This window comes from Merops nubicus, unplaced genomic scaffold, assembly GCF_000691845.1.
Source record: "Merops nubicus isolate BGI_N331 unplaced genomic scaffold, ASM69184v1 scaffold14746, whole genome shotgun sequence".
Lineage (NCBI taxonomy): Eukaryota > Metazoa > Chordata > Aves > Coraciiformes > Meropidae > Merops > Merops nubicus.
This window is the reverse complement of record NW_008617137.1, coordinates 82,669-104,465: the sequence shown is the minus strand read 5'-3', so window position 1 is coordinate 104,465 and position 21,797 is coordinate 82,669. Positions and strand designations below refer to the sequence as shown.

Genomic DNA, 21,797 nt, shown 5'->3' with positions numbered 1-21,797 from the left:
CAAACAGCTGCGAGGGGAGAAGAGCCAATCTTTTAATCTAGTAGTTTTTGGTGAGATAAGTTTTTGTCATATGTATAATTATCACAATGACATTGTATATATTTATTTTTAAGGGATCAATTAATTAAGAAGTTTGAGTTTATTGCATTGCTCCAAGGACTTGCTGGGTCAGTGTGTGCACATGGACACAACTGCTCACTTTGAAAATCTAGATCTTTTCTAGATGCCTTGAATGTTTACACACTTCTAAAAGTATTTAGTTTCAGAAAAGAGTGTTTCAGTTTTGTCTGAAGCATGGGCAGACCCCTCTGGCCCCAGCAAGCGCAGTGCTGCTGCTTCCATCAGCCTAGCTGTGTGCTCCTGGGTAGGGCAGCACTCCCTCCTGGCTGTGCACTGCTCTTGAGGGCTGCTTCCAGATTGTGTCCCGTATTTTTCACTTATTTCTAGCCCCATGAATCTCAAAAAGCTGCATGCCTCTTGCCTTCTGGCCAGGGTTTTCCCCCAGCTTGCCTTTCCCCTGGTGAAGAGATTTGATTCAGGGACTGTTTCATATGCTGTTGCCCATGGCAAAATTTACCCTGAAAGGAGAAACAAAGGGCTAAGTCTCTTGGCCCACTGCTCTTCATGGGTGATCAGGAGTAAGCTCAGCTTGCTCTAAGGGAGAAATAAATTGTGAAGTAGTGCTGCAGGGTCTTCCTGGACACAGGTAGGTGGGCATGAGAGTGTCCATCCTGAGGACTTGAGTATTTGGGAGGATGCTTCTTGCTCAGCATCTCACAGATACGGGATGGGGAGGGTACTGCCAGCTGGGGACTTGCCTGAGCACCATCATTCGTGGGGTTCCAGAGGCAGCATCGCTCCTGCTTCAGTTTCCAGGATTGTTCTCCTGTGCAGTGTTGTACTTCTGTTCTGTCGCTGTTTTTTCCCATCCTCCAAAGAAGTTTATGAAGCTGGGGCTATAACTGATCTTTGTTTGAGACAAAGTCATCTTTGTTATTTACAGAGGTTTGTTTTTTTTTCCCCTTTAAAAATACCCAACTTGGAATCCACTAAACCTTCTTGGTTTTGCTCTCAAATCCTTGCATCAATTATGGAGACACTTGTGTGTCTTGCATGTATGTGTGTACATATATATGGTAAATGTTTGAAAGCTGCAGGATTTCTTTTGCCATGTTTGCTGTTGTGTAACACAGGAGTGGTCATGGCTTTGCTGGGGTTTCAATTCTTCTCACACAGTATAGAAATTTCTTACCAAACACCTTATGGGCAAAGAATATCCATGTCTCCTGTAAGGAGACTGACCAGAAAAGTGCTTCTGGTTTAGTAACACAGTACCCTAGCAAATGGTCCTCTAAAACCTGAGATCTTCTAAAAATTGAAGTCTGATCCTTTTGGCAAAGTCTTCCCCCTTTGTTAATGGAAATTAGAGTTGATAAAGTTGTGATATAGTAGTTACAGGGTAGGAAAACCCACCTTATTCAAATGTGTTCTGTCTTTCTGGGTAGAGTCAGAATTTTGACATAGATAAATATTGCAGTTTGGGCATTAATCTGAAGCTTTATCTGAATTACTTGATCTTTCTGAGTCTATAAAAATTAAGCTGGAAACCTTGAGAGCAGTTTGTAATCTTGGTGCTTCAAAGGCTTGCTGTAAATACAACGGGAACAGTGTTGTGCTGTGGTGTTTCAGCACTTCTCTTTTTAGTTTTGTTGGGAAAGGTGACAAGCAAAAAAAAATTGTATAAATCTTTTAAATTGTTTTGAAATACAGGCTTGCTTCTTTGCATCATAAAAACCTGTTCTGGATTCAGTGTGATAATAGTTTCACTTTTGTACACCCCCACCCCCAAATCCTATCTTTCATACAGGTATCTCCTGGGCAATCTTACTTAAAAGTTTCAGTTTGCAAAAGTTAAGACTTCAGTGTCGTGATACCATCACAAGGCCTCTGCTATCATGTCTTTGCAAAGGTTATAGCATTAATGAGGTATGAAAGCAGATTAACTGCTAATTCAAGGTGTGTACTGAATTGCCCCCTTAAAGTAATGAGCTCAAATAATCAGGCACATCATTTAGTTTAGAACAGAAATATGTACTTCCAAAACTCTTCAGAAATTTATTTCGACCAGCTCAGAAGCCCAAGACGTCTTGCACAGAATTGATCTTGGGTAACCTTAAAACTCTATAAGAACAGCGTATAATGTAAATCCTTTTTTCCCCTCACTCTTCCCAGCCAGGAACAGAAAAGCACACTTGTTTTTCATAGAGACAAGCAGTTTAGGATTTTAGCCAGTAAAAGCAGATCAGGATTTCTGTCCTTTGTGGAGGAAAAATGACAGTTCAAAAGGGAATGCAGATTGTAGGCATTGGTTTCTGAAGAACACAGGCAGCTGAGGAATTTTGTACACAAGAGAATGTGCTTGGGAAGAGCAGAATCTCTTTGAAGTTATCTTTTGTTGCTGCAGTTTGAGAAAGTGGGGTAGCTCAGACTGCATTACTCACTGGTACCTTTGTATATGACTCAGACAATACAGTTTTAAGAGACTTACAGATTAGGGACTTCTTTTAACTTCCAAAATGTTTCACTACTAAATGGCTGATAAATTCACACTGTTTAAAAATATCTACCAAGTTCAGTTTTTCAGTTTAGATTTGTGGTTCATTTGTTTTTGGAGGGAGAAGTTGAGCATCACTGCATCCACAGAACTGCATCTTGTGGTGGCCCTTGACTAGCTTCTAGGCTGGGGCATTTGCATAGTAATCTGAAAACATGAGTGGAGTTTGAAATTTGGGGTAGTGATCCTACCTAAAAGAAAGGTTCAGCTAAAGTCCAATCACCAATGGCTACGTAATGAGAAACCCAGCTGGCCACAAAAGCCTGGTCTAGTACAGTGTGAGTGCTTCTGGTCCAGCCCTTAGAAGGAGAAAAATGTGTTTCAGTTTTACTGAAATTAGGTGATTTCTGCCTGGCCTCGTAAAATGATGTGTTAATTTTGGGGGGCATTATTTTGCAGGTATAAATTTGGAGGGTAGTTGTGAGGGAGTGTGCAGAAGTAGGAGTACAAGTAGTGCCTGTTCATACAGCAGGTCCTTGCTTTCCCCTTGCAGTGGCTTCCTGGGCATTGCATTCCTTGGGCCACAGTGCATTTGGTGTTCAGCAGTGAGCCTTCTTACATGTCTGCACAAGCAAATTCTGTTTTGTGGTTTGCCACTTCCTCTCAAGGTGGCAAACAAGGTTTTTATTCCCAAGCAAGCTCTGTCAGTGCTGGATGAAGAATGTAATATACGGGAAATTAGTTCAACTGAAAAGCAAAGTTCTGCCAAGGGGAAAATTTCCATGCTGAAAGTCTGTCACAATATGAGTTATTACAATGGGTGAATTTACAAATTGCTGTCAAACCAGTGGTGAATGATGTTAATATAGTTGTTTAAGGAAGTGTACATTTAATTATTAACTGTTATGATACAATGCCATCATTTCTTCTGGGTCTGTGTACTTTTATTTGGTGTGCTTCTGCTGCTGGGATTCAGGCAAAGCATTCTCCTTTGAATGTGGTGCTAAGGAATTTTGTCTATCAGATTCAGCAGGAGACTATGTTGCTACTACTACTACAAAACCAAAACCAACCCCAAACCTAAACCAGTATGTAAACCAGTATGAGTTTCCTGTGGTTAAAACATTAGAGCAATGTATGAAGAAGAACTGAAGTAAATTCAGAGCCCTCCAGACACATCTGTTTGCAGGATGGAATGATATTGGTGTTGAGTTGAATTCCAGAAGGAGAGCACCTAGGTGACAGCTTGCACTGAATATCTTTCCAGAAAATATGCTGAGAATTTAGTGCAATTCAATAAAATTAACTTCAGACTGTGATTATGGGGCAGAGGGCACATTGTATTCTGGAAATGCTATGTGACCTCCAAATTGTGAGTGGCCATTTCACCTCTGACCCACAGGACAGCCCTGTCAGTCTCACATTAACAGGCTGGAGATTGGATTTTTTTCAACATAACCAAAGAACACCAATGCCAATATCAGCCTTTTACTCTCTTCCCTTTCATGCCTGATTTTCTTGGGTGATGGAATTTCAGCTAATTATAAAATGATAGATATTTTCAATATCACAGTCCAGGGAGCTTGACCTGTGTGCTGTGACAGTTCAGACTCTTGGCAGTAAGTTCCCTGCAGTTGTGCTTGAAATAAAACCCACCATTTCTCATCACTCTTTCTGACCCTGGAGCGGTGGGAACAATCTGTTCTCACTGAGAAACACTGAAGCTATGTGCAACTGGAGCAAATATAAATATGGATTTATGGTATAAAGTTGTGGAAAATTTTGAAAGGAAATTATTTTTTGAGGAAAGTCAAGTTTGTTAGATGAATGCCAGCATTTCTGAATCAATGAAAGGACAATGCTTTGGAAAGAGGGTTTGTGGTTCAACAGTTGATGTAAAACAAGAATTAAGAATTGGTGGGAACAATCTGTTCTCACTGAGAAACACTGAAGCCATGTGCAACTGGAGCAAATATAAATATGGATTTATGGTATAAAGTTGTGGAAAATTTTGAAAGGAAATTATTTTTTGAGGAAAGTCAAGTTTGTTAGATGAATGCCAGCATTTCTGAATCAATGAAAGGACAATGCTTTGGAAAGAGGGTTCAATGGTTGATGGAAAACAAGAGTTAAGAATTAAAATCTATGCATAGAAATAGAAAAACTAGGTAGTCTGTATTAGAATTTGTATAAACTCAGTAAGGGATGTAAGACCTTCAGGGGCAAATCCATGGCTGGAAAAGCTATAGGACTCTGTACAGTTGAAGGATGCCTCTAAGGTGATAAGTAGAGTGTGGAGATCTCTACCTCAGGGTGGACCAGGTCCCCTGCAGAGTCTGGTTGCTGAGTGCTGCTGGCCCATGGCTGGTGTTTGTGGAGCCACTTGCAGTCTTTCCACCCGAGTTCATAAGTGTCCCTCAGTGGCACAGTCCAGGCAGAGCAATGACTTGGTGGAGGTGATGTGACAGGCTTGCTTGTAGGAAGTGGCATTCTGTCCCTAGGTCCTGCAGGTCAGAGGGGCAGTATGGAAGAATGGAGAAAACAGCAACAATACTTTGGCACATCTTAGGAGAGGTACCCCTTGTAGCACTGAGTAATTTCCTTCTGTGGACATAAACTCATAGAAAACATGCAGTTGAATAAGTCTTCTCCTTTGTAGCTGAACAAAGAGCCTGTGGTAAACAAACAATTTTGTTGATCCAGTGCCCAAACTGGTAAGTCTAAAGGCAGGGAATGTGGGACTCAAGGGACATTTTCAACCAAATTTTTAAAATCCATTCTTTCTGTACATTTTAGTTCTGAGTTCTTAAATTTTTTTTTTTTTTCTTTTTTCTAGTATTGAAAATTTTTGAAATTACTGAAATAAAATACTGTCACCCTTTCAAAGTTTTCATGTCTGGTTTTTGGCTGAAGGCATTGGTGGAATTTATCTAAGTGACACAAAGACACTGTTTATAGCTATAGTGTCAAGAAGGACTGACAGGACTCTTGGAGGTCTAAACAGGTGAAGTCAGAGTAGATGCACTTACCTCTGAGTTTCACTCTAGTGAAACAATAGTATGAGGTTGGATACAGAGCTGATGTAGACATGTTTAAAATGGTACCGAAAGGCTGTGAGGTTGTGTAACGTGCCAGGAAGATTATTCATGGAGTGTACAGGTCACACATCATGTGGAAGCAGCTTTAAAAATGATGTCTGTATTAAGAATCCTATAAAAACAATATTTTGCCTTGTCTCCTGCTGTGGACTGGCTTGAACTGCTCAGACCCCCTGTGCTGGACACGAGCTTTCCAGAGCATTGACAGACTGGTGCATGTATTTCATCAGCAGTTCTGATGACTGAACTGGCTTGCTCATTAACTGCTGGACAGCTCATTAATTTTTCAATGAACTTCTTTTCCTTGCCTTCTAGGTTTATGATGAATGTGACTTGGGAAGGGAAAGATTTGTCCTTCACAGCAGATGGTTATCAGGCACACCCCAGGCTGGTGGTGATAGTGCTGAACAACGACCGGGAATGGGAAAAGGTGAGCAATACCTCTGGGTAAAAGACAGCAGAGGAGGAGGTGGGGGAGACTTGGCAGAACCCTGGTGATGATACCTAGACAGATTAACGTCATGGATGTCAATGATGATATTCTGCTGTAGCAGATTTGTCACAACAGTTAGGAAAGATAATTTTACCTTATTATGAGCAATGTATCAGTGAAGATAAGCCGTGTGGATTTCAGAAGATCTCTGTGAAACATACCTTGCATTTCTTATAATTTAATAAAATAAAATGGATGACTGAAAAATCTCCAGAAACATGGGCCTTACCTATCTAAATTTGGACTGATTTGTGTATCTTGGCAACTCTGGTCATTGTATTTGCTTGGTTTTGTATTCTTTGACAGATTTTAGAGAAAAACTACACTGTGATTTGTTTTGTGGTGTTGTGGTGGTGTTTGTTCTTAACTGTGAAATTCCTGTTGGATTTGGAGGATAATCCCGATGCTTTCTTAAAAAATTCAGTATCTTGACTTGTGTTCTGATAGGCAAGTGATCTCCATAAACCTCTATGCAGGCTGGAAGAAAAAGTGTCTTAATAGCAGGATTAATCATACATGTGAGTAATGATAAAGTTTAAAATGAGAATCTTTTCTTTAAAACTCCCAGCTCAGCCTGTGATTGTTCTGGCTCTGAGTTTTGCAGTTTATTTGTGGTCCCATGTTTTAAAAACAGTGGACCTTAGAAAGTCTTTGCCATATGAGACTGCAGGAAAATGTATATCTGTGTCATCCACTACCTTTATTTTAAATTCATAAAGCATGATCCTGCATTATCTAAATTGTTCCTGAAATCCATGAACTTTTTTCTAGTTATAGTATCCCATAAAATCAACTTAAAACTCCAGCTCATATGACTGCAAGACTCTTCATGATGTTGAATAATAATGATAAAATAAGAATTACTGAAGGACATCTCAGTAAATATGCTGGTCATGCAAAACCATAAAGAGTAGTCCTAGAGTATGCTATATATTTCTTCATGTTCATCTGATGCAAATCTAATTATCTGGATAAATTTAATCCTATCTAAATGTGTCAATCTGAATCTTTGGAGGAATCTTTTGCTCAGTAATGATTATGAAAATTTCTTACCCTATTTTAAGATTCTTCAACAGTCTGCATATCATATAATGTTCTGGAAAAAAATATTATACTCCTTGGAGAATATTAGTATGAGGCACCAAGGGGAGAAAATGGTTAGAGAGGCAGCCAACAATGCCTGTGGTTTAATAATTTAATACGTTTTGTACCTTGAAACTTCTCTAAAGAGAGCACTCGAAGGACAAGGGGAGATAAGTTTGATGTTTTTGAAAAATGAGCGAAGAGCAGCAAAGAAATGCTGGATATAGGAACTGACATTGTTTCCAAGAAATAACTTGAGCCTGTTTTTACCTTTGAGTGAGTCCCCTGGGAGAGGCTGGGCGCTTTGCTGCGGGTGTGGCTGCAGCTCCCTGTGCCTGCTGTGCAGCAGCAGTGCCTCTCGGGGCTGTGCTTACCCTGTCTGGGCAGTTCTACACCTGGGAAACCCCCTTCTGCTGCTGGTTGTGTTGGAGGGTCTTCTAGGAGCCAAAAAAGAGTGGCTGAAGGGAGGCTCCTAGCCTGAGAACTCTCTGTGCACCGTCTCCCAGGTGCTCCTTTGCTCTGGAGCTGTGGTGGAGCAGGACAGAGGGCTGGGTGGGCAGAGCCAGCCCCTCCCTAGCTCTGTTGGAAGGCTGGGGGAGAGGGGCCAGCTTTAATTATGTCAGAGGGGAGAAGTGAAAGGCGGCCAAGAACAAGCTGTCACCACCAGAATTATTCTTCTGACCACAAGCTGATGCCTGCCTCTGTGGATGAAGACAAATAAACTGAGTAATCAATTATCTTGGCAAGCTGGACCTAGCTCTTGGCTATCTGGGAGCACCCCACATTATATCAGCAGAGCCTCACTGTGCACTTCAGAAATAACAGGACAGTTCCTCTGGCTTGGAGACATGAGAAGGCCCTTGCCCACCCCCTGCTTTATTTGAACATCTCTCTAGCGTTGTCTCGACATTCTTTCCAAGTTGCATTTCTCACCCTGTATCTCTTAGCCAATTTCTTGCTCTTTGTTCTTTTCTCTTTGTGCTGTTTTGCTCAATTTCAAAACTGTCAAAGGTGCTCATCTGAGATCTAACGTTTCCTGCTCTGAGTTTCCAGAGAAGCACATGCTTTTACTTCCAATCACACTTGCAATGAGTAGCACAGAACTGTGTTATTGAGGTCTTATTAAATATCCTCAATCCTATATGAAAAACATAAAATCCTAGAATTGAATGAAATTATTTACTCACTTGAAAAACTGACAATGCAACAGCCTCCTAATCCTTGTAAAGTAACTAGTTACATAGAAGTTGCAAGTAGCTATTTTATTGTTTATGTAAGAAAGAGTAATTATAGTTTATGTGCAGGTTTTTTTTTTTTACCTAGTAGTGTCCTGAAAATACAAGATTTAATATTAAAACAGAATTTTCTTTGGTTTTAGTATAATAATCATCTGCTTTTACTTCAATACAATTTTTCCTTGTCTCAAAATTGATATACTTGACTCAAGGCTTGAGGTTATAGAAAATCCGTTCAACCGTCATTGAAGAGTGTACATCTTAGCCCTAGGAAAATAAGTTCCTTTTCCTTCATAAATGATTCAGTATCAAAACTTCCCAGTGGTAACTTCTCATATAGATGGGGTTGGCTGAGGGATTTTTCCCATATCAGGTTCTGAAAAAAAAAATGGTTGGATGATAATGGTTTGAAGACTGAAAATCACTTTTGGGCATGTTCAGAAGGCATCCAGCATGATATTTTGACAGATATTAAAGCAGCTGCTCAAACTCTGACATCAACATTCATATTCTTGTTGCTAATCTTGACAGGCAAAGGGGCTGCTGTTCTCAGGCAAGAGATTTTTAAGAAGACAAGCTTAATGTGCTTGTTTCAGTGAAACTTGATAAATTTGCCAGTTAACGATATTGCCCAAACATCACCAAAGTGCTGCAGGAACACTGAGCTAGTGCTGAAACGTCCTCAGAGATCCAGTGCAGGTTCAGACCAGGTGCAACTCCCCTACTGAGCTTATCTCAGTGGGGTGTGACCTGGCTGTCTCACCTGGCCCCTCATTCACTTCACAGGCTTAGTCTTTTTTTGTCCTTTTTTTTTTTTTTTTTTTTTTTTAGATTCCCCTGTTGTGGAAATAAACCAAATCAATTCAATATTAAACTCGTATACTAGAATATAATTATCAGTGGCAAAATTAGGTGGATTAGCTGTACGTATCATGTAATGTTAAGTAACATAAGGAGGGCTGTATAGCATGGAAAGATGAGTTCCAGGGTGAAAACCAATTTTTATTGGTGCTCCCAGGTAGATACAGATAAAATTACCATAGTGATCTGTATTCTGGCTGAATTTGTGAGAGACAAATGTCTTACACTTCTGTAGCCAATGAATTTTTAAAATTTTAAAATTTAAAGATCAAAGAAGCAAGAGTACCAGGTACTACATGGCACAATTGCCAGATAAATGCCACTGCCAAAACTGTTACTTGCATCCAGGCTTGGTTTAAAACTAACCAAGCACCTGTGAGTTTTTATTAATGCAGGATTCAAAGTAGAACTTGATTCTGCTCTGATTAACTAGCATATGCCAGATTGACACGCTCTGTGTGAGGTTGTACACTTTTGTATCTAGGTAGGAATGAGTGGGCAGAGGGTGTGCAATTCCTGCTTGGAGTAAATGAACCAAGGTCTTCACAGAGAGATCCATCTGGCTGCTAGCGTCCACCACCATGTAGCTGAGAAAAGGAGCTCTCCTATCTAATGGTGCAACTGAAACCTCAGTGGGCATGAACTGAAAAACCCAACGCTGTCAGATTTCTGACAGAGCTGTTTGTCAGAATGCTGCCATACAAAGTCACTGGGATGATGCAGGGTAGTTTCTTGCAAAATCTCTATTGATTTCAGAACAAGGGTCATGACAGCTGAAGGATCCTCATGCCTCATGGTATACATTCCCTAAAAGTTGTGAAGAAATGCAAATATTTTAACTAGAACAGATGAAGTTGCATGTTCTAATCATTGATATGCTGGTTTATCTTCTGTCAGTAGCTCTGTGGCCTAACATGATATATTATCTTTTCCCATGACAGAAACAACATGCTCTTTAACATCTATTGGGTTGTCATTTCCTTCGTTCCATCTTTGTTGCTTCTGTATTTAGTTTTCTGGTAAATATGCCTACCCTGACACTTTGTGGAGTGAAAATTGCATATTGTTTCTGTATCAGTGAGCTTTTACTTAGCCTAAAGGCTTTTCCTTTGACCTTTACTGTACCGAATTGTTTGAATCGCACCAATTATTATGAAGCATTTCCTAAATCCTGTATTGCCAGGGAGGATGGTTCCCTCCTCTCTGCTGTTATAAAGGAATGACAGCTACACAGAAAGCAGTGGTAAAGTGTGCTTTGCTCCTTACAACTAATTGTAGAGAGGGGATTAAAGAGCAGGCAGACTTTCGGGGCAGCTCTTCCTCTCTGGAGGTAAAGGTATGGCTACCTGGGCATCTCTGAAGAGCTGTAGGACCTGCACTGAGTGCAGAGGTGACAAAAAGCTTTCCCTCAATGGCAGGTGGAGGAAGGGGCTGATCAATTTTTTAGCTCTTTTCCTTTCTAATGACATAACTCATCAAACAGCTTCTCTGGCATGAGTTTGAACTCTTGTGCTACGCAGAGTTATTTGGAACGTTCCCAGTACCAAAACTATACCGGCCACTGAAGATTTGATGAGTGCTAATTACTAATTCTGTATTGAAAACTAAGGCTACAGGAGGTGGTAGCTTTTCCTCCTCCTCGTGCTTGTTTATGATCTCCCTGGGTAGCTGTGTTTTCCTTTGAGCCCTGCTGGTCGCAGTGTCGGTGCCTTCCTGTCAGCCTAAGGAGCAGCCACGAGGGAGGAGCAGCACATTTGCATACCCCATACGAGATTTTGCAGCAAATTTTGAAAACTTCAAAGTCTTTAAATGGACTTCTTCAAACCACTCAGGACCGTAAAACACCCCCTATTAATAAGACATGAAAGTGCTTGCATCATGTTCTGTCATTTAAATTTAGGGGGTTGTTGTGAAATACGGACCTTCAGAAACATGAAGCAACACAAAGGTTTGCAGGAGGTGTACAACAGATGCTGTTTCTGGAGGAAGGATTTTGCTCTTGTGCTTTGTTCTGCAGCTGCCTGTTATTGCTAACCTGACAAATTCAATTTATGCTTTCTAGTTATTGACTTAAAACTTGCTAGAGTAGCTCATCCTTGTAAGTGGAAAAGTGTGATGAGATAAAAGAAATAAATAGCTATTCTGTAAAGCAAGGTGAGTTTGATTTTGCACTTGCTCACCATTCTTTTCCTCACAAAAGTGAGACAGTCTGTTTGCAGTATGTGTGTGTGTTTAAAGCAGGAAGAACATCCCTGAAATTTTTTCTCTTCTCAAAGGTTCGGTCAGGTAGTCCTGGGAGTGCATTTAGTACCCGTGTTATCGTGTAACATTTTTCCTGCCAGGGGATGATGACTGTGTGTTGCATACAGTTCCCATCTGCTGGGAAGCGGGTGACAGGACCGAGTTATTTGTTTGTTGTCTCTGAGATGCCACTGTGACAGACTTCCTTCTCGCGCCAGCCTTGGCACGCCAGGGACAACACACTCTGCTCTTTTCTCTCTCTGCTCAGGGTCTGGCCTTGCTCTTTTTCTCTGATTTGATGGTCTCTGTGAGGGTGCGTGATTAGAATTATGTCAATCATCCTCATATTATTTAGAGACTGCTTTAGGGTGCAGTGGGAGAGGGGTCTCCATGAGGTACAGCAATGCATAACTTTGCAAGTTGTCTCTCTTATCTAGCTGTTCACAGAAACACACCAAATGCTCCCTCATTACCCTCCTTGGCTGCAATATTCCAAAGGCAGATAGACATGCATGAGGTGGTCACACCATGTATGTAATACAGAGAGTTTGTGAGGTGCTTTACACAACAGTGGATGAGATGGGGGCCCTATGAGTGCTCATTCAGTCTGACATCAAAAAAGCTCTTCCATGCTCTCAGCTATTTTCTCCTTTCCTTCCTGTATGCTGTAGAGATTAAACTGAAGGGAATATTCCAGACTGCATATAATGATGGAGAAAATAAGAAAGAATGCACGAGTTCAGAAGAAATATTGTATATGTACCATTGCAAGTCTGTGCTTGAAGCTGAGTTTTACATCTACATTTTGCTATTGAAACTGTATTTTTTATGAGTCACTGATTTTTATACTTTGGGCCAGGATCTTTCACAAAAATGTTTCTATTGCCCTTTTTTCGAGTGAGGGCCATCTTCTGTATTTCTCTGGGATCAAGGCCACGTCATTATCAGTCTAACTAAGAATGACAGAAATTTATAATAAATCTCTGGATATTTTGTGACATTTCCACACAGCAGAGTAAAAGTATTTGCATGCAATTTTTGACAGTTCTGTAATGGAGCATGTCTGCATTATGGAGAGCATTATCCTCAGCTTGAATTTTCTTATTAAAAAAATGACTGTTTTACAAATACACACTACTCCCTGTTTATTACCTTAAAATATTTCTTAACACAGTTCTAACTTCCTCCTTCATTTTTTAACCTAGGAACACAGGTATTCCATGGTATCTGCTGAGAATAAGCTCATTTTCACTTTTAATTTTTCTGGTAGTATTAATTGGATTCTTAGGAGGGCTAAGCTCTTTCTTGACACACTTTTTGCTCTTTGCAGTCTAAGTGTGCTATTCTCCATTGCCTAACTTGCTAGAGACTTTAACTAAGTTCGGTTAATTGGGTTTAAGGTTGGAGCATAAATCAAATTTTCAGATCTGTCATTGAACTATTCAGTAATTTCTTCTTTCAGGTTGCATAATCCAGAAGTCTGAATGTTTCTCCTCTACTTAATGCTCTTTTAAACGGTTGTTGTTCTAAAAAAAGTCATGTTACAAAAAAAAAAAATTTACAGCACACATTTGACAAAAATAGCTATATTTTCTCCATGTTCTCTGTGTGCCTATGGGTGCTAAGGTAATGATTCCTCAGCACATGAGATTTTGGAACAAGAAATGGTTACAGGTGAAAATAACTTTGTGTTGCACCAAAATGGACACTGATGGGGATCTTAAATATTCTTAATCTTCCCAGAAAGAGGAAAGGAATAGATGGGGGAAGGGATGTAATACTGAGCAAACTGCCCTGATTAATCTATAGCTGAAAGTCCTGTCATTAGGGAGTGACTACACCAAGTATAAATGTTTTATCTTATATTGGATTCATTTTAAATTCAGGACACAATGGCCAAATGAACTTAAATACATGAGATTCTTGGTGTAGTTGGAAAGCGTCTCTGGTTGCCTACTGTTAATGAGTTGTGCTTTCAGCCAAGTTCTCTGGGGCAGTAGTTTTGCTTCCAGGAGCTAGGGGAAATGATTATCCTGGTAGACATAAAGTTTTGAAATTTTAAAAATGTTTCCATTCTTTTTCAGTGAAAAGAAAAAAAAAAAAGTTAAAATTTCAGTTTCTATGAATTAGTAACATAAACCAAACCAAACAAGGTAAAAGATTGGAGTAGCTGAAATTCTCAAACCTCAAATTTATCTCTACATATTCTGGTAAATTAGCATATATTTCTAGACAGCGTGTCCAGAACTATAAGTGCAGTGTCTTTATTAAAACACCTTTATTTCTGCTTATTACAAGCACTTTCAAATGGAGGTTTTATGTTTTGAACAGTAAAGAGCCCATTTTATGAACTGGGTTTTTTTCCAAGTAATTAGGACAATGGAATTTATCTTCAGAAGAGTTCTCTTCTACCCATCTCCCACCCTATCAAAATACATTTTTGGCAACCTGACAGGCCTGTGCAGTTTTTTAGCTCCTGTTCTCCTCTGACTACCCTTGGCTAAGCACTGATGGCTTGAAGACTGTGGGGATAATAAAAAACTTCTGAATGGCAAAGAGTTTCCTTGAGATTGCTCAAGTACAAGTAGGAAGTTTTAGGCTGTAGCTGGAAAGAATAAGATAGTAAATCTTCACTGTAGTGCTCACATTTCCACAGTAGAGGCAGCATGTTTCTAACCTACATGTGACTTTATCATTATTGTATTTTTGTGAGCCTGTTAATCTTTGGTAGACTGGCTATGGAAATTGTTTCTGGCCTCTGCTACGAGTATGTTGAGTTACTGTTCCCTACTGTTCCATGTGTGAGGTTTGTAGTTTCACCTGCAAATTAATGTGTTCTAGCGTTCAAATAATTTGTCACTGAAATTAGAAAATGTTGTATGAAGAATATCTATATCAGGCATACCAATACTTGTAAGCATGCTAACTTAAACACAGACCTTCTACCTCAAATCTAGGTGCTTAGATGTAGTCTGAGAATGCCACATTTAGTTCATTTCATCAGTAGGTATGATGATCACCAAGTAGCACACTGAAAACGAGTGCTGCAAAGTGCTGGAGGCAGTTAAATTTTGAAGCTGCCCAGGTTGGTAAACTATTTAAGCATAAAATAGTTTATTCAGTTATCACCACTGTCTGCTATGGAAAGCAGTGACTGAACTTTTCATATTGTACTTTTCATATTTTACGTATGAACTTTTGCATATTCCACAGCATTTATAATGACCTTCACAGGTGAAATGAGGACTTGGCATGCTTTTTTTAGCTCAGGTATTTTGCTTTGTTGTCCTAGGTAAGCCACTTAGCAGTCACTGTTGAATAAGGACTTGGCATTTGGATTTGAACATGTTCTTACACTTTATAAGCAGGCCCCTATAATATTCTGCAATACAATAAGCATGTGTAGTTGTTATAACCTGTTGGGTTTTTCCCTAAGCATTTGAAAAACTTAAAGGCAGATAATCTTCAAAACAGATATTGACTGGATCTAATACTAGATCTGACTTCCATAAGTGACAAAAATGCTGATCCTGCAGCACACCTACATATGGATGCAATTTCCTAAACTCTCTTTATTAGGGTGGGAACCTGCTCATGTTTCAGTTTTAGTTTTGTTTATTCTACAGTTTTTCTGTGTCATTTCAACCCTTCACCCTGTAAAAAAGGAATTCTGTCAATTGCACAAGGATATTGAAGGAGCTAAATAATAGATGAAGATAAAAACCATTGTGTAAATAATTAATACCATTCATATTCATAATAACAATGCTATAATTGGTTCTGCACAAACTAAAAGGTTCTAATACAAATATTAAAATCCTCCCATATTTTGACTACACGCTTTGATTGTATAAAACCAAATTCTTACCACTTCAATGAAAAAGAAAAAAGTCTTTTGATCATTCAAAACTGTAGCAGAATGATAGAAGTGTAACATATAATCTTCAATGTAAATTTATATATGTATTTTAAAATCAAAATACCTAATAAACATGGAAACTGTTCACTTGTGAGTTCAGCAGCAGCAGCAGAGCAAATCCAATACCTGTGCTAACCATTCATTAATTAGAACAAACAAATCCAACAGAAACATTTCCCCTCAGAACAACAGAATGGCAGTTCCTCCACTTGAAGTATGAATGAGCATCATGATTCCTCTTTTAACAGCATCAAAACAGGATCAGATGAACTTGTCATGGGCAGTTCATATTCCTGTTGGTCCATGTGACAGTGATGCGAGCGCAGGGGGTGCCTTGCAGAGGAGTGTGCTTTAGGATGTGGCAGATCTGCCTCCTCCCAGGGTCGTGTGTGGGCGTGGTGGGCAGGGAGGTGCTGCCCCTGCCATCCGCCTCAACACGCAGGAGCCGCCCAGCCTCGGCCACGCTTTGTTCCTTCTGGCTGCTGGGAGGCAGCTGGGCACATTGTCCACTGCTGAAATTCTCTCTACTACTTGGCACGTTTGCTCTTTGACTGAAGTATGGAGCTGGCTGGAAGTCTCCCCATTCCAGATGGCCAACTTCATGGCATACTTCGGGCATAGATGGGAACAACATTGTGTAAGCTAGTGACAGCCAGCACTGACGCTGCTGGGAATGCGCTTCTGAACCAGGACCTGACAATGAAACTAGTTTTGCCATAGAACTGCCTCCTATGGAGTTAAGTAGATTTGTTTGACTGTATATGAAATAGTTCTTCTCACAAAGGCTGTATATGAAATAGTTTTTCTCACAAAGGCTTTATTCATTGTGTTTTGATTAAATTTCATACTAGAACCGTATGTATAAATCCTGTGCCTGGTTTGAATTGGTTTAAGTGTGAATTCGCAATTCCTGTGAGATATTTTGAATTTCCTAATTTATGTGTATTGAGATTTGGCATTTCCGCCTCCTGCTTTAAAGGTCAGGAAAATGTCTTGACTTAAACAGGGTGGAAAGGAGACTACAAAGGGCATGTGCTTATGTTTTTCCCTATAGGAGTGGATATAAGTCATGTTCTCTGTGAATTTTTGTATTCATTTGAAAGTTTTTAGAAGACAGAAGGCAGGTGACAATTTTTAACATGTATTTATAGCAACTGGGTCTCTCATTGTACTGTTAATTCCCACCATATTCCTTGTAAAACTATTTTAGCAGTCTCATGCTTATGTTATTATTTGTTTAGCTTAAGCAACTGAAGAATTATTAAAATGCATTAGGTTATAACTTTTGTGTATTGCTAGCTTATTTATAGTATCTGTCACCACTACTCAGATAAAACATGCAGTTAGATTTAGAGCTATAAAGTAGTTAAACACAATCTGAGAGAGAAAATGCTAGAGTTTTAAAAATATTTTAATCATATGCCCTTTTCTGGTGGCTTTGAAGTGGAACGAAATGTAGGTTAATTTAGAAGGGATAGCTTATAATAGTAAATAAATAGAAAATTTTAATGTAAAGTGGAGTATGCTTTCTTAAACTCCCCCAACAGTTGGCATCAACTAAAACAGAATAAAATACCCTGTTTCTAATAAGAACTAAATCATGCACAACTGAAGTTGTGTGTACTAGAAACGTGGTTTGGCCTGGCTCAGGTGTGGTGGAACCCTAGGGAAAGGCTTTCACAATGGCTTTTCCAACAATAAGAACAGAAGAGTCTTCTCTTTTGAGAAGATACAGAAATGTTATTATTCTACTTTGGTTATCAGTCTGATGTGTATGTGTGGGGGTTAGTTTTTGGTTTTTTTTTTTTTTTTTTTTTTTTTCCCCTTCTCATTTGAAAACTGTTTTCTGATTTCTGCAAATTGCAGATGGAGTGTATGGTTGCTGTTCTAGCTCAAATGGAAGTGATACATGTCAAATTCCAGTGCATCTATAGCCAGGTGATAGATAGTGTTTAACTGATGTCATCCAGTCTCTATAAAGCTGTTATCTCTTAAATAACATTACCTTATTTGTCTTTACCAGAGAGCATTTTCTCACTTCATGAATTACTAAAAGGTTCTAAAGTGATTCTGATAACAAAAGACAACTGTCTTTGCAATGTAATTTCCTGTACCTCTATCCCAGCACATTTAATATTAGATCTCATTTGTCAAAACCAAGCCAGTGGGTAGCAGCAGCCTGTGTATCTTGGCCTTGCAGGTGGGGAAGTGGGAGAACAACTCGCTGAGCCTGAAGTACTCTGTCTGGCCAAGGTACAGCTCTTTCGCCGACAGCGACCCCGATGACAACCATCTGAGTATTGTCACCCTGGAGGAGGCTCCCTTCGTCGTTGTTGAGGATGTGGATCCTTTGATGGAAAGCTGCCAAAAAAACACCGTGCCATGTCGTAAATTTGTCAAAATTAAGTAAGTAAACACACAGCATTCCTCTTTTTTTTTTTTTTTTTCCCCTGAATGCAAAATATATTCCCTTATTTTCTCACTAATTCTTTCCTTTGTTTCTTTCATTGTTTAATTATTTTCTGATACTTTGCTGTTCTTTTCTAGTTGCTTCCTATCTTTATTTTCCCCTTCTCTATCTCATTTCCTCTTTCTTGTTTCCTTTTCCACACAGTGTGCTCTTGTTTGCATGTCTTTTTAATAACTTGAAATGTTCTGGATATATACATGTAAGTCACATTGAATTAATGATGAGATAGTAAGTTTTTAGTAAATTCAGAGTCAACTAGAATTAGCCCTATTCAGCCACATGGAAGATGATTGCATTCTACAATAGGATTGTTTTAATTAATCCTCTTTGAATTTTTTCTAGTTATGTTGAAATATGCCTGGTTTAATTAGTCTTCAACAATTTGAGAGCATATCCTATTGAAAACATATGTTTATGCTGAAATTTGGTACAGAACTAACTACTCCAGCATAAAATACCACTGTGACATACCATCTAGAGAAAAGTCCCCTGCTTTGATTGCTCTGTAACTTTGGAGCAATCGTTAGATAACAGTGAAAAATTTCTCATTGTGTGTTGATCAGCGTTGTTTTACCTGTTCTGTGTGTCTACATATTTATGAATGGAATATAGTAACAACAGTTTTTTACTGAGCAGATGTTAAGGAATTTAATTCGTGTTTCTGAAGATTTGCAGGGACTGCTAGATGGTTGTGCACGTGCTTTCCAAAGTTCAGAGACATAATTTTTTTTACATAGCTGTACTTGGTCAAGTTCTAATCTTATTTTATTTTATTTTAGAATTCTTTTAAAGATCATGAACATTTGCCTTGGGTTCTGAAGACACTTATACTAAAAAGTTTTAGGGATCATGAGCATTTCAGAAACAAAATAAAGGGAAAGCCCTTATCTCTGCACTGAAAGTTGTCCTGAAATTCACCTTCTTAAACTGCCAAAAAAAGGTGCAGCATCCATTTTCAGTACAGTGAACTGCTTTGCCTTTATATTACACGTTGGGAAGATCTCTGTTTACTAAACGACATGTAGCCTTATGTCTTGAGAGTAAAAATGATAAATGTTTAATCTATGCCTAAGAGAGAGATTAGCAAGAGGAGGCTGTGTATCTTGATGGAGAAGTGCAGCACACTGGATGCTGCAGCAGAAAGCATGTCATACAAGGTCTACTATTATCTTCTTTTATATCTCCTCAAGCAACCATGTTATGATTGGTAAGAGCTGCAAACACTATCCAAAGCAGTGTGGATTATTTCTTCATCAATTCATTAAAAACATGGTCACCCACAAAGTATGACAAGTTGTTTCACAGTATGCTGAATCTTGCTGTTGTGGTTCTTCATTTTTTCTCACTAGAAATGTTTGTTTCTCTGTTGACAGCAACTCAACTAATGAGGGAACTAATGTAAAGAAGTGCTGCAAAGGATTCTGCATCGATATCTTGAAGAAGTTGTCTAAAACTGTGAAGTTCACATATGACCTGTATTTGGTGACTAATGGGAAGCACGGCAAAAAAGTCAATAATGTGTGGAATGGAATGATTGGTGAAGTAAGTTCTGTTAGGTAAAAGAGCTCCTAAATAAGAACTCAGCAATGTTTAGTTTCTATTCTTTTGGAGAAATGATGTATTCTCTGCTGAGTAATACTGGTGTTGTCTTCTCTTTGTGAATCAGGTGGTGTATCATCGCGCAGTCATGGCTGTGGGATCTCTCACTATTAATGAAGAACGCTCTGAAGTGGTTGACTTCTCAGTGCCATTTGTTGAGACTGGCATTAGTGTCATGGTGTCACGGAGCAATGGCACAGTTTCACCATCTGCTTTCCTAGGTATGATTCTCTGACCCACCCAGGTCGTTTAATTGTGTTTCTGTGGAGTTGGGTAGGTTTCGTTGTTAAGCCGTATAGCAAATTGACACATTTCTGTTGAGTTTTGAATTTCACATTTGGAATTTTTACTGTGCTGATTAACATGATTATTAGCACGTGCAGATCATGCTGTTAGATTCAGATGCAATAAGTAGAAACCAATGCCAATGGCTGCAATATGAAAAAGAATCCCCCAAAGTCTTCAACTGGGAAAACTGCTTCCTCAAAAGCTGTTTCTTTACAAACTAATTTATGCTTGCTTAGCCCATTATAAATGGTTTCATATGCTTTTAACATTCACAAAACTGTTGAAAAATCCCTTGTAGAACAGTTAAGAAAAAGAGACTTCCTTATGATTAGAGGAGATCAGACAGCAAATTCGATGTTACCTCTGGCTTCTGAACACCATACTACTGCACTAGAGAGCTTCTGAGTGTGTTCTCCATTGGTGCAATTGAACAGTGGAATTGTGATGATGCAGCTGAATAGTGGAGGGGTAGCAAAGAAATGAAAGGCTGTGCAAAAAGGAGGTGGGACATAAAGAAACAAAGATTTTGGTCTTCTTTCCTTGTTTGCTGCTTGCTTCAGCTGAGCATTTCTCCCTTCATTCATTCCTTCTCTTTAGCTGTTAGTGCAAGTCGTGTAATTCTGTATTTGGTGGTTAGCCTTGAATTTACCTGAAGCTGAAAAGAGAAGGAGTCATGAGATGAATCAAAAATGCTTGGAATGCTACTGTGTTCCTCATAGTGTATTTGGGCCCAATGTTTTTGAAGATATTTTGCACAGCGAAATGATGCTTGTGACACTAAAATCATTTCAGTGAAATTGAAAAGAAAAAAAAAAATGTCTATTTTCCAGATATCTTATGGAACAGTTTCGTATGTTCAAGTCCATTGGGTCAGCAGGGAGGGCATTTCTGCATCACTGATTGTCTTGGTTTCTTTTTAGACTGCTAAGTGTAATTTTTTCCCTTCCACTGAAATTGCTTGTGGCCATCGAGAATCAGGTTGTTTTAGCATCAGCTACAAGTGGGAAAATTATGGGGTTTTCTTGCATAGGAATGAATAATCTTTTAGCCATAGAGCTTATTTCTCATACCTGTTCTATAAAGGGACATTACAGAGGTGATACAAATAAATGTAACACAGTGAGTAATCAAATAATTTCCCAAACCTGCAGTAAGACCTAAACAGATTTCACTGGTGGTTAATATTTTTGATTAATGAATGGAAGAATTTTAAATGAAATTGTAAGAGGCTGTTCTTTTAATGCAAACATTCAGAATAGTGTCTTTTCATTTCTATAAATCATTGGCTTGTAAAGTCAATTCATTTTTTAAATTGCAGTTGCAGCATGTTGAAATAATTTGAAATATAAGTACTGGAATGTTTTCTAAACATGCTGCAAGTGCAGTTGATTTTCACTAGGAACCATGCTTACCTGTTAAAAACCTGCTTACAGCTACCATCAGAAGAGAGGCTACTTTTGCATTTTTCACAACAACATAATAATTAGATTTCTAAAATGCATTTAATGTTATTGGTTTAGTTCAAAAAGTAAAAATAACCCCTTCTTATAAAGCTCTATAGAATAGCATTACTTCTGAGGAAATCTGATTTACTGCACCAGTAAATCAAGTCTGTGCTCTCAGAGGTATTTTCTGGTTTTTTTAGACATAGATGAAAGTGCCACTTTACTGGAATTGACTGCCCATTTCGATGAGGTGTGCATGGTAGTAAAATGCTTTGCCTTGCAAGATGCTGTCATGCAGATAACTGGATTTATTCACAGACTGATTTTGTTTCAGTTAAGTGACTGTCTAAGAATAGAGTAATCCTACATAATATTTTTAAAGGATTTGTAAAAAAATTTATCAAATACAATATCAAATATATCAATTTTTTTTCCCCTTTCCCCTTTTTAAATAGCAGCTGATTACAGTTTCTGCAATATCTGGTTTTGTGATTTGTTAAAAAATTGTTAC

The 21,797-nt window shown here is 38.8% G+C and overlaps 1 protein-coding gene across 1 annotated transcript in view; it reads left to right on the top strand.

Annotated features, from left to right (window-relative positions):
• GRIN2A (glutamate receptor, ionotropic, N-methyl D-aspartate 2A) overlaps positions 1 to 21,797 on the top strand; it is a 170,882-nt gene that overhangs the window by 104,311 nt on the left and 44,774 nt on the right. Inside the window, exons 3-6 of the mRNA XM_008943054.1 lie at positions 5,968 to 6,082; positions 17,685 to 17,890; positions 19,328 to 19,496; positions 19,621 to 19,774. Coding sequence (XP_008941302.1) covers positions 5,968 to 6,082; positions 17,685 to 17,890; positions 19,328 to 19,496; positions 19,621 to 19,774 — 644 coding nt within the window. The remainder of the gene's footprint in view (positions 1 to 5,967; positions 6,083 to 17,684; positions 17,891 to 19,327; positions 19,497 to 19,620; positions 19,775 to 21,797) is intronic.